Here is an 11,923-nt window from a genome sequence, read left to right as displayed (position 1 = left end):
AAGTTTTAGTTGCATTTGAATCACGAATATTCTTTTACTGGAGAAAATAAATGTTGACACTGAAGAGTCGAGATGCTTTTGCTTTCAAATTTAATCAACCAAATCTGAATCGGTAAACTTAGGTAGGTATAAGTGGTACAGTACCCGGCGATAAACATTGCACATCGACCGTGGGAAAGAGACTTAATTTTTGCTTCGTAGAGCGTTATATCTGCCGTACATTACCTAATTCCAGAGATACAGGATCGTTGGTGTTTCGTGGCATACAGGTAACGCTCTACAACTAAAACAAAATTAGACGACTGTCTCTTTCTGAATATCGATGTGCAATATTTATTGCCTGGTACTGTACCTGCTTAGTATGCATAGAAAATGGCCAACGGACAGTTTGGGAAGACCAATGCTTAGCAATGGATGTGTTGCAGACGATAATACGATATTGAATGCAATTCTAATTCACATAGTTTGGTGTTTTTCTAATGGTGGATGATTGAAAGAAAACTTACAGAAATCATATTTACAAAATGTTTATTTTTTTATTGAACACGAAAAAAGCAATAAATTAATTTGTGATCTAACACATAATCGATTAAAGTTTAACTATTAAAGCTGTGCCCTTCATAGTTTCAGATTATTTACAATTGCAAAAACTTGACTGACAATTATTTTGACATTTACAAAAAGTTTAGGTTGACATAGAAGTAAAACAACCAAAAAATTTGGCAAACAAAATAGTTGGAGGTACAAAAATTGTACGAGCTTGAAAAAATATATTGACCTAATATCGTCATACCTACCTATGTACAAAATATTTTAAGTTGTAAGATGTGAACAGTTACTGTATAAACATTTTCTTCGATTCTTGAAAACATCATTTTAGTATTTAGGTTTAACTCTAACGTGCTATCTATCGATTACAATTTTAAATTACAACTGTTAATTTTCGTTTTTGTCATTGCAAGAACTTTTTTGCTAAAAAAACTTAATTCTAACCAAAAAAATACATCTGACTGACTAACGATAAACAAAGATAGGTATTTAAATGCTTCCGTTTAATTATTGTGCCTTTAAAATAATATCAATTTATTCTATTTAAAAGTATAAATAATCTGTCCTCGCCGGGATAATTTTGATACATGCGTAAACTAGTAGCTCTGGGTTGTGGCGCCAATATCTTGAAGGCTGGATTTTAAAAAAATACGAACAGCCCGCCTTTTCTAGAACTTCATGTTTTTTTTACTAATACCAAACGCAGATATCTCTAGGAATACCTACTCGTACTATGTAGGTAGGAATATCTATAGGTAGGAATAGGACTACCCTTGCTTAAGGAGTGAATGTGCATGAAGGAAAAATATATTGCCGGCATACTAACAGCTATATTCTAAATAAAGTGAAACCTTTATCAAGCTTTGCCGCCTGAAGTTTTGTGAGCTGTGAATAGCTCACGCATAAATAAATAGATTTAATTCATTCAATTTCAAATTGGATTCAAATTCGTAGTGCCTTATCAAATAATTTACGTAAGTACAATAACATCAAAGGAGATGTATAGCTATTGTAAATATAATAGAACACAAGCGCATTACTTCAGGTGAGTGTCCTAAAATCCGGACTAATCCGGACTACTAATAAACTGGACTATATCACTATACTGCGACCGGAAACCGGGGTGGGTAGATATCATTATTGTGCCTATTTTTAGCTATTTGACGTGTTACAATGATAAGTTCCGAATTTGCATTGTGAAACGGTAACCACTTTAAATCAGGTTCGTCGTGAGCTCGTTCACCCGAAAAAAAAGAAAGAGCGAATTTGAAGTCACAAAGAATATGTCCGCATCGCACTGTAAAATTAAATGGGTATCTATAATACAATATAACCCATAGTTGAAAAACTAAAAACAATCACACCTTAATGGTTTTCTTAATGAAGTGTGCGAACAAGATATTAGTATTACTATACACTGCCCTCATAGACCGTGTCGTTATTTATTATCTACTAGCTGACCCGGCAGATTTCGTAGTGCCTCAATGGATAAATAAAAGACCTAAACTTTTGTATAAAATAAACTTAAAACAAACAAAAGGAATCCGTCCGATGACGGGTCATATGACAGGGAAAACAAAATTATTATTTTTATTTAATTCTGAGCATTTTCATATTTATCTGCCTTTTAAACCTTCTTTGGACTTCCATAAATAATTCAAGACCAAAGTTAGACAAATCGGTCCAGCCGTTCTCGAGTTTTAGAGAGACTAACGAACAGCAATTCATTTTTATATATTATATAGATTATGTCCTCTACGTAATACTAATACCTAATCGCACTTCAGACACTTTCATAGATATAACAAAATCCAGTCTAAAATATGATCATCATTAATTTTGTTTTATTTTGCAAAAACTTAAAAATATTCTTAAGTTATGTACACAATGGTTAAAATTAATTTATTTACAATTACATTTACGTGAATACTGGTGAATACTTATTCATTATGAGTGAGTATTAAACGTTAAATAGCTATTTTAAATATTATTAATACATAAATATTTACAATAGCCTCAATATTTTGTGACACATACCTAAAATCGCCTATGAACTTTAAAAATTAACTGTGTTGTTATTGTTTGAGTTTTTAACAATTTATAATATAAATGACAATAAATCACTGTATTTGTTGTTTAAATTTTCATTTTGATTATGTTATTTTATTATATTTAGAGTATTTTCGTCTCCATCTGTCGCCATTTTAGAATAATAATCACATTTCTATATGTTAAGAAACTTGTGTATTATTATAATAAAATCAAATGTTACATTGTAATGAATGTATAATTATATGGTCAAAATATTACCGATATTATCCCACTGACAAAGTGATTTGATTTTGTATCTGGGAAACAGCTTTAAAATTATTTTATTAAAGAAGAACATGGTCGGTATGGATCGCCTGTAACTTCTACTGGTCACTCTTTTACCTATACCAGAGGTTTGTGTTCAACACTGGATTATTTGCGACTCAGATTACCTACCTATAGACCTCTAAAAAATTACAACATGTGATTGTGGCACTTTTAAATGGCACATTCCTTATTTTATTAGGTGCAGTCTTTATGTGGTATTTAGATATATTTAGAAACAATACGTACGAATTAAGAACGCCTTATTATCTCGACGATAGAGTAAATAAGATCGGATATTAATGATTTCAACTTTTTTTAATTAATAAGTTTTTCTAATTTGTTATGCAAAGGATGCAAATATTTTTAGGAAAAAGTTCCTTAAAATCGTTTGCTTAAAAATTATAGTTGTATCGAGACCCCAGAAAAAACATAAAATATATGTCAGACGAAAAAACAAAATGCTATTTTTTCGATCACGGGCTGTGTGTTTTCGTTCTCACATATTGTGTTTTATACAAAAGTTTAAAATAAATGTTTAATAATGAAATTGAATTCATTGTTGCACAGGACAAGAGTCGAGTAGAACATTATGCAAAGTATCCATTTTGTTCCAATCGCGTTTGTGTCCTCCGATGCTGACGTCACGGATGCAACCCTTGAAATTCTTCCCGCCTTCCGTAGACTCCATTACGCCTTCTGCCAAGGAATGCAGAAAGATTATTGTTTGTTTTTCATAGTATTACTGTTTAATTTTGTTTTAATACCATATGTATTTTAAATACTATTTAGAGTTATCAAGATATTCCATTCAGGACAATTCTGTTTGGAGAGTCGTATGGATAATAGGAGAGACATAATGATTAATTTTTCATTCTGTTCAAGCAGTCATGCCTTGTGTTCTGACAGTGGCCATCGACAGGCCGCAGTAACGTTTGCGTAATGCCGGCCACTCACATTCACTCACTCACAAGGGCCGTCAGACATTCATTCGCAAACTAGCGGCTGTGCAAATGGGTTCGGTACTCAATTTGCAAACCCGTTTGCGCTTCCTTCTACACTTGTTTACGAATGTCTCACGAATTTCTCTTTTTTTAATTCGTCAATAGAACATTGAAAAGAAAAAGAGTTTTTAATTATTTCCTAGGCGGCATTAACGGCCATTCTGTTTTTATGGGATTTCTTTTGAGGGTCCCATGTGGTCGATTCATTTTACCGGAGTTCAATGAACTCCATCACCTTGGTGTTGTTCCAAGCCATGATGAAGGTACGCTACACAGTAGACGTCACGAACTATGAAAATGGCGAAACATCCGTTACCTTCGCAATCGTGGGCGCAACTGGTCACACGAATGTGTGGGATCTACGCGAAGGATCGCGGTTCGCGCGCTTTGATGTCCGTTAAAAAACCGACACAGCTTAGAAAACCGCGAATGCAGCGAAAACTTTGCTTAATCATTTGCAAATGTCGTCCTATACTTGTGAGTTTGCGTATTCGTGCTAATGTGAGTGACCGGTATAAGAACAAAGTGACGAACCGGGCCAGCCTCCTATGTAGTAGTCGGTGGGTGTTTGCGGGGCGGAGTCGTCGATGTCGAGCAGCGCGGGCGCGGGCCCGTCCACGCGCGGCGCCCCGTCCAGCGCCAGCGCGGGCCGCGCGTGCAGCCAGGCGCGCACCGCGTGCCACGACCCGTCGCACAGCGCGGCGCCGCCCTGCACGCGCACGCCCGACCCCGCCTCCTCCTCGCCCCCGCGACTCAGCACCACCTGGGATACCCGCGTTATCACTACACAGTATAAAACAAAGTCGCTTCCTCTGTCCCTATATCCATATGTATGCTTAAATCTTTAAAACTACGCAACGGATTTTGATGCGGTTTTTTTATAGATAGAGTGATTGAAGAGAAAGGTTTATATGTATAATAATATCCATTAAATAGTGGAGAAATCAATTATTAATTACAATTTCCTAAGCGAAACGAGGGCGGGTCGCTAGTAACATAATAAAATCAATAAGCTCCGTGTAGAATCTCTACAATATAATTTAAATTTGATTAATAAAATTTTTAAAAAGATTTCGGACGATTCGGACCAATGACAAGGCTGTTCCCGATGGCACTGCAATTTAAATGCAAGCCATCTCATTAACGTGAGCAGTGTACTAACAATAATTATCAGAAAACCTTGCACTCCTATAAAAAGGAAAAATCCGAATGAGTATTTTTTTTAACTTAGGATCTCAGCTAAATTAGTATGTACAAAAAAAGAAAAATAACAAAACGTTTAGTCAGTTTGTTTCTATTTCTCTCGCAAAACAATAGTGCTTCAGGATAGCTTTTATTTTAATGCTAATTCTAATGCTGTTAACAGTGTGTAGTGGACACAGAAATTCGCGTTAGACTAATCTGTTTTTAAAACAAGCTGGCCGGGAGATCGTTTATCCCGTATCAAAACTTCATTCTATTCTTCCCCACTACTTAGTATGTAGGTACTTACCGTAGCGTCCTTGATCTCTAGAAGGAAGTCGCCTCCCGCGAACAGCACGCCGTTGGGTTCACTGGTCCTGAACTGCAGCTGAAGCTCGGTGACCGAGTCGGACCCGCTCCCGGCCCCCCACGTGTGCCGCAGAGATGCATATGCGTCACCTTCGGATATAATACCTTACGTAAAAAACTGTATAGAGATTGACCTCATGTGGAAGAATGCAGTGAACGCGTTATCAAACTGTTTCGGGATCCGAATAGATATACCTAGATGTTGAGAGAGAGAGAGAGAGAGTATTCTTTATTGTACACCAAAAAAACAAATGAACAGTGCGATACATTAAAAACAAAAAGTACAATTGGCGGTCTTATCGCTAAAAGCGATCTCTTCCAGACAACCATCAGGTGGACAAGAATCATTTGGAAACGAACTACGCGCGGTGTACCATTCCAGTGAAATACATATACATATATGTACACATACATATACACATACATATCTCTGTAAATATACATAAAATTAATACAAAGTATTATAATATAATAATAATTATTAGAAATAAAAAATAAATAAATTAAGTTTAAATTTTGCTTCTTTACACATAAATAAGAATAAGCAATTTACATATAAAAGATACTTAAAATACCTTTGAAACATATACAATTTAAGTAGATACCAATTTCAGAAATCTACCTTATCACATATTAAATCGGTTGACTAGTATTTGTTTATCGAAAATTACTTTAGATCTAGATGCGGTCGCTCTGATGAATTACAATCAGCGGAGCACCTCGATAGTATAAAGAGAAAATACTAAAATTGCTAGAAACGCAATTGCAATTATTATAATCTTATATTTCAATGTGGGCACCGGTTACCTACACGGTGTCTATGGTTTCTGTTAGCCCATAGATATAACCTAATAGAATTCGTCTCTCTTTTTAGAATCAAAAGTAGATCTCTGGACTGCAATTTAGTTGTTACAGAATGCAAATTTAATAATAAAAAACATTGTGTAATGAAAAACAAAACTTGGGAAATTGTTATAAAAATTAGCGTAATAGGTGGCCGCACGGCGTATTATGAGCTTGCAAGGCATCTTCTCAGCCATCAAATACTGATGTAAGAAGCTAAATTTGCACCAAAATCAAAAGGAGTTTCGTGTTAGCCGAGTTTTTCGTCTTAATTAAATTTAGAATAGCATCGTTTAATATCCAACGTAATGGGAGGTGTGAGGTTGAATACCAGAGAAGTAGGCGGCCGGTTCGACGTTGGGGAAGCACTGTCCGACGTGGTGGTGCGTCCTGCTGTCGCGCACCAGGTCCTCGGCGCGCCCCCCCACCGTCACGCGCCGCACGCACCCCACGAACCCGCCCACGCGGACGATCTGCAACGGAGACGTCACCGTGTGGCATCGTAGCTGTGCTCGATACAACCAGCCCACTGAGTTTCTCACCGGATCTTCTCAGTGGGTCGTGTTTCCGATCCGCTAGTAGATTCTTGCTAGGGCTAGTGTTAGTAACGTCACCAGGTTAGAGCCCCGTGAGCCCACTCTCTCGACGAATCTACTATAACCCCTCGAGGTTATTAGAATAGGTAGATAAAATAAAGAAAAATCCTCGTAAGCGCATCTCCATCGTACTCGGTTGTGAAGTCGGGGAACGAGGTAGGCTCTAGCAGTTAGTAAGTTAGATGTGACCTTCTTTGAGCCGTCGTGGCCTTAATAATGCGACTATACCAGTGCTCGAAACCGAAGATAAAACAATTCTATAGAAATAGGTAGGTACTTGGTATTTATTCACGAACAAATACCGCCGTTAACGAATAACATCATTTAATATAAAAATAAAACCGACAAAATTTATAAATTTACGTAATTCTGGGCGGCAGAGCCTATTGTGAGTCCGCCCGGTTAGTGAACATCGTTATAATGCAATTAAAATTTTAGCTTTATTGATGGACGAAGAACTGGTTCGCTCATAGAACATAGCTAGGACATAGAACAAAATTAAAGACGGGCTCAGAACTCGCTTGGTATAACATAGTTACCAGGGACCACACGCGCAACTACGAGACGTCGCACCGACCTACGACAGTACAGACTGTCAGTCTGTCAGTCAGTGTTCATCAAACTGGATTACACACCAGAAACATTGTCAACCGGCCCAGCATTTGCGTTGTCGGTCCCCAAGCTTATACTCACGTTGTTGGGCAGCGTGTAGTCGGACGTGTCGCTGTAGGGGGGCAGCCCCCCCACGTACAGGCGGGGGGCCACGTGCGCCCGCCCCCCGCGCCCCGCCCCCGTCTCCCCGCCGCACTTCACGTGGGCGCGGCCGGACGCATAGCGTATGGAGAGCTGCACGAAACAAATATTTGAATAACTTTAAATTTACAACATTTTAATTACATTAATTGTACTCATTATGTGTGTTTCCGATTCTGGAAGTTTTTCCAATAATACTTTTCCAAGCAATTGTTTTCAGATTAAAATGAATATTTAAAACATTGAGCTAAATAAATTCTATTCTGACTTGAGGCGTCGACCAACAAGCGGCAGAAATTTTTGATACACACTTTAGGGAAAACATACCTTAGGAGTACTGTTTCTCTCAGCAAGTACCCGTAACAAATTTATAAATATTACGTGCACGCTTAGTCGCTAAAAAAAATTAATTAATATTTCTGCTTTATCGCATAATTATGTAATGGAAAACCGGTACTTACAGATCTCCAAGTGCCGTCCGATACGAAGGTGTTCAACGCTATCTCCTTCCTCTTCCTGCCGCGGATCACGAGACGCAGCTTTCCATCTCGCAGCATCACTGCTATGTAATGCTTCGGTTTTGCTTTTGAACCCTGCAAGGTAAAAAAGTTTTCTAATTAATTTCGGTTGACAAGTCCCTACCACAGCTTTCATGGGACCTGGCGATATATATTGCACATCGACTTCAGAAAGAGGCAGCTCACTGAGTTTCTCGTCGGAACTTCTCAGTGGGTCGCGTTTCCGATCCGGTGGTAGATTCTGCGAAGCACGGCTCTTGCTGGGGCCAGTTTTAGCAACACTCCCGGTTTGAACTCCGTGAGCTCACCTACAAGTTAAGGCGAAGCTGAAATAGCCTTTTAAGGCTATCAGCATTGGTAGGAAAAAGAGAATTTTGGCTTCGTAGAGTTTTATCTCTGTCTGGTTCAAGTTCACTGCTGATTGACAATTCAACATTCGTCAAATCAACATTTAAAAATAAGAAAAAATATTTAAGTATAATGCGTGTCTTGAAGCAATAATTGAAATTGGTTCCAAAAGTTCAGAGATATATGCGTTTGAAGTTTATGATAGGGATCGTTCTGTCCTTTCTCGCAAGCCTAGCGTTGGGACAGAATTGGTATGGCGTTTGTTTTGCTACTATTCGGTGGGTGGGTGGCGGGTGGCGGGTCGGCTCACCGGGGCCAGCAGCAGCAGTCCCTCGGTGGCGTAGGTGCGGAGCTGCAGAGTGACCGCGATGTCCCGGCCGCGCTTCTTCAGCCGGAGCACGGCGTGGCTGTGCGGCCCGTCGCCGAACTTCACGGCGCCCGCCTCCACCGTGTACGACATCGTCTGAAATATACAATAACATTGAAAATCTTTCTTGGAACACCACGGGCTAATTAGCTAACTAGTGGTTCCACAGTAGCCAAAATTCAACTATAATTAATTGAAATTATAAGTTTTAACATTATTCTATGATCACAGATTTCGCCAAGACTACAACTATAGACAAATAATACATAGTTTAATATAGACAAACAATATAAACAAAAGTTTGGCAATAAACAAAGAGTATATCTAAATATGTATTGTGTCAAATATGTGGTAGTGTGTGTAATGTTTTTTTATTTATTTAATGTATTTTTATGCATAATTAAAAAAAATATTAATATTCTGCACTCCTATACTAATATATAAATCTACAGTGGTTTTTACGGATGTTCCGTTATAACTACTGAACCGTGCATCCGATTGACTTGAAACTTGGTATCCATGTAGAAAATACCTGTACCTAATGGATAAGCTAATATTTATATGAGTGTTGGACTCCCTACATCAGTTGCGGGGGCGTTAATGATGAGAATATTTGTGGGGGTGAGAAATAATAATGTTAATTTTAAATGCCCAGCGAAGCGGACGGGTACAGCTAGTTTTCTATAAGTGTGGGAAATTTCGTACTCCTCCGTCCGCGTAAAGGGGTACAAAGTTTTTGCTTCACGTATTAATATATAAGTAAAGAGGGGTATCCTATCTTTTCGTGTTCATGCCCTCCATTTAGGTGATTAGAATAAATACAATAATTACTCCGAGTTTGAGGGGGACAGTAAAATTCAATTGGTAGTTTGTATCGATGGACTCCGTAGCTAGCTAAAATCAGGTGGGTTCTTCTTCTTTTTCTCCAACTTATCCCACTAGGTGCACAACAAATTTTTCTCTTCCATTCGTCAGCCGGTCCAATCAGCTATCATCTCAGCACTCACACTTCTCTCTCTCATATCGTAATCCACACACTCCATCCATGTCTTCTTCGGTTGTGAACTTCTTTATCCATTTATGCTAAATCATGAATTGATAAAGAGCTATTCGGGTCGATTCATCAACTTACTTTCGTACACCCGTTGTCTTGTTGTTGCGACTGCAAGGCTCTTGGTTCGGTTCTGGGCTGGATCCGGGGCTCGCTGTCCTCGCGACCGAGCTGGGCTCCACTCCAGTTCAAGGCGCTCTCAAGACCGATCAATCTGAAATTTAGACGAGATTAATTATTGAATAGTATAGAAAAGAGTCGCACAGCGCATCGCAGCGCAGCGTTGGACGCCCCCCTGCCCGGTGGACTGATGACTTGTGGAGATAAGCTGGAGAATATTTGATGTGGAAGGCGGAGGACCGTTCATTGTGGCGGACCATGGGGGAGGCTTACATCCAGCAGTGCAGAGATACAGGCTGATGATGAGTATAAAAAATAACCAGGGAATGTAAATTCTTTAATGAAAAAATGTTTCAATCCTTGTAAAATCAGCCTACTACCAATTCAGAATTAACAGATAATAACGTGATGCTCATTAAGCTTTTGAAACATACTGCGCATCGATAATGACGTCAGAGAGAGTGCCGGTGAAGTGTCCGAGAGGAAACCGTGACATCCGCATGCTGTCCGGCTGTCCGACACCCGCCAGGTAGAGACCGCCCGGCCGGGATGGGAACGCGTTGCCAAGCAGCGTACCGCTCGACAATCTCTCGTCGTCCACCCACAGTTCCAGCTGAAATGAAAACACCATTATTGTCGGTCATTAGTGAAGTCTAATATTAGGATGTTACATAGCAAGGTGGACTTAAGCATTCTCCTCCTCCTCCTTGCGTCGCTGTTCCTCAATGTTGAGGGTCGTGGCCTCCACTAACAACTTTCTCCTGGATTATCCTGCGCCACTCCTGCCTATCCTCGGCTGTGTGGATAACAACCTGGACTAAAGCGTTGCGAGTGGAATGTATCTGGTCCGACCATCGCATTGGACTTGAACAATAGGTTCTCCCATCCCGGAAGATCAGTCTTATTATCTATTACCTGTTTATGTATCCTGGTGATTTGGACAGTGTGGAGCATTCCATCATCGAACCTGGTCCCGTTGGTCCGCAGAACTAGCTCACTTTTCCCAGCAGACGCGATCACTTCAAGCTCACCTGTTCAAGCAAATGCCTTAAGTTTTTATTTTATATTGTGTGAAGGTAGAGTGCAACAGTAACTTTTCTATTTCTTCCATGACGCAACGTGTGGTGGTTGGATGTTGTCTTCATTACCAATGCGAGCATTCCATTTGTCTGTTTCTTTAACGTGTTTCGAACAAAAAAGCATCATGCCAGTGAACTCATTGAAATTTCGATGTTGATTTGTTGAAAGGTCGAGAGTTATAATTAAGTTTAAATAAATTTAAAAACGGGTGGCCGGCAGCGTGTTCTTAATCTATGGGTAGATTCTGTTTACATTTCCGGCCAGTTTCGCTAGGCTAGCCTTTTTACTGACGTCACACCAAAAATAATCCGTTATTAATGAGTGGTAAAGACATGAGGAACAGTAATCCAACCGCCGCTAATGGTTAAGGACTCTTTGAGAACACAGCCTCTGAACCTTACCAATGTTGTGGTCTATAAGCTCTAGTAAATTAGCCTAGTCGACTGTTAACTTGTCTACTTATCTAAGCCACTTAAAAAGCCTAAGATACTCAATTGCTACTTACCTTTAATAAGAGCCAACACAATAAAATGTCCGTCACCATCTTCGTCCACTTCGTTAGCCGACAGATTGGAGGGCGCTCTGAAGAGAATCAGGCCGTCTGGAGCACGAGCCCTGAAGGAGATGCCCAGCGCTGCTTTACGGCGGAAGACGGGCGATGGCAGCTCGATGTGGCCTGAGCCTTCGAATATAGCCGAGCGGATGGTCTGCGGGAAAAACGATTTAATTAATTCAAATGTTTCTAGCTGTACATACATTTGAACAGCCTCATAAGGTGTTTATTGTAT

At 39.5% G+C, this 11,923-nt stretch overlaps 1 protein-coding gene across 2 annotated transcripts in view; it reads right to left on the bottom strand.

The window, feature by feature from the left end:
* Positions 1-511: 511 nt before the first annotated feature.
* LOC101746347 (laminin subunit alpha lam-3) overlaps positions 512-11,923 on the bottom strand; it is a 150,379-nt gene continuing 138,967 nt past the window's right edge. The window contains exons 42-52 of one of the 2 annotated variants that reach the window (XM_038010598.2): positions 11,641-11,842; positions 10,971-11,086; positions 10,490-10,668; positions 10,017-10,149; positions 8,828-8,980; positions 8,113-8,244; positions 7,592-7,744; positions 6,634-6,775; positions 5,401-5,549; positions 4,443-4,671; positions 512-3,603 (exon numbers count right to left, since the gene is read on the bottom strand). In XM_038010598.2, the coding sequence (XP_037866526.1) occupies positions 3,461-3,603; positions 4,443-4,671; positions 5,401-5,549; positions 6,634-6,775; positions 7,592-7,744; positions 8,113-8,244; positions 8,828-8,980; positions 10,017-10,149; positions 10,490-10,668; positions 10,971-11,086; positions 11,641-11,842 (1,731 nt within the window). In that variant the 3' untranslated portion in view covers positions 512-3,460. Of the gene's footprint in view, positions 3,604-4,442; positions 4,672-5,400; positions 5,550-6,633; positions 6,776-7,591; positions 7,745-8,112; positions 8,245-8,827; positions 8,981-10,016; positions 10,150-10,489; positions 10,669-10,970; positions 11,087-11,640; positions 11,843-11,923 lie in introns of those variants that run through there. The other variant, XR_005244604.2, reaches the window with a different exon arrangement.

This window comes from Bombyx mori, chromosome 4, assembly GCF_030269925.1.
Source record: "Bombyx mori chromosome 4, ASM3026992v2".
NCBI lineage: Eukaryota > Metazoa > Arthropoda > Insecta > Lepidoptera > Bombycidae > Bombyx > Bombyx mori.
This window is presented reverse-complemented; position numbering and strand designations above follow the sequence as displayed.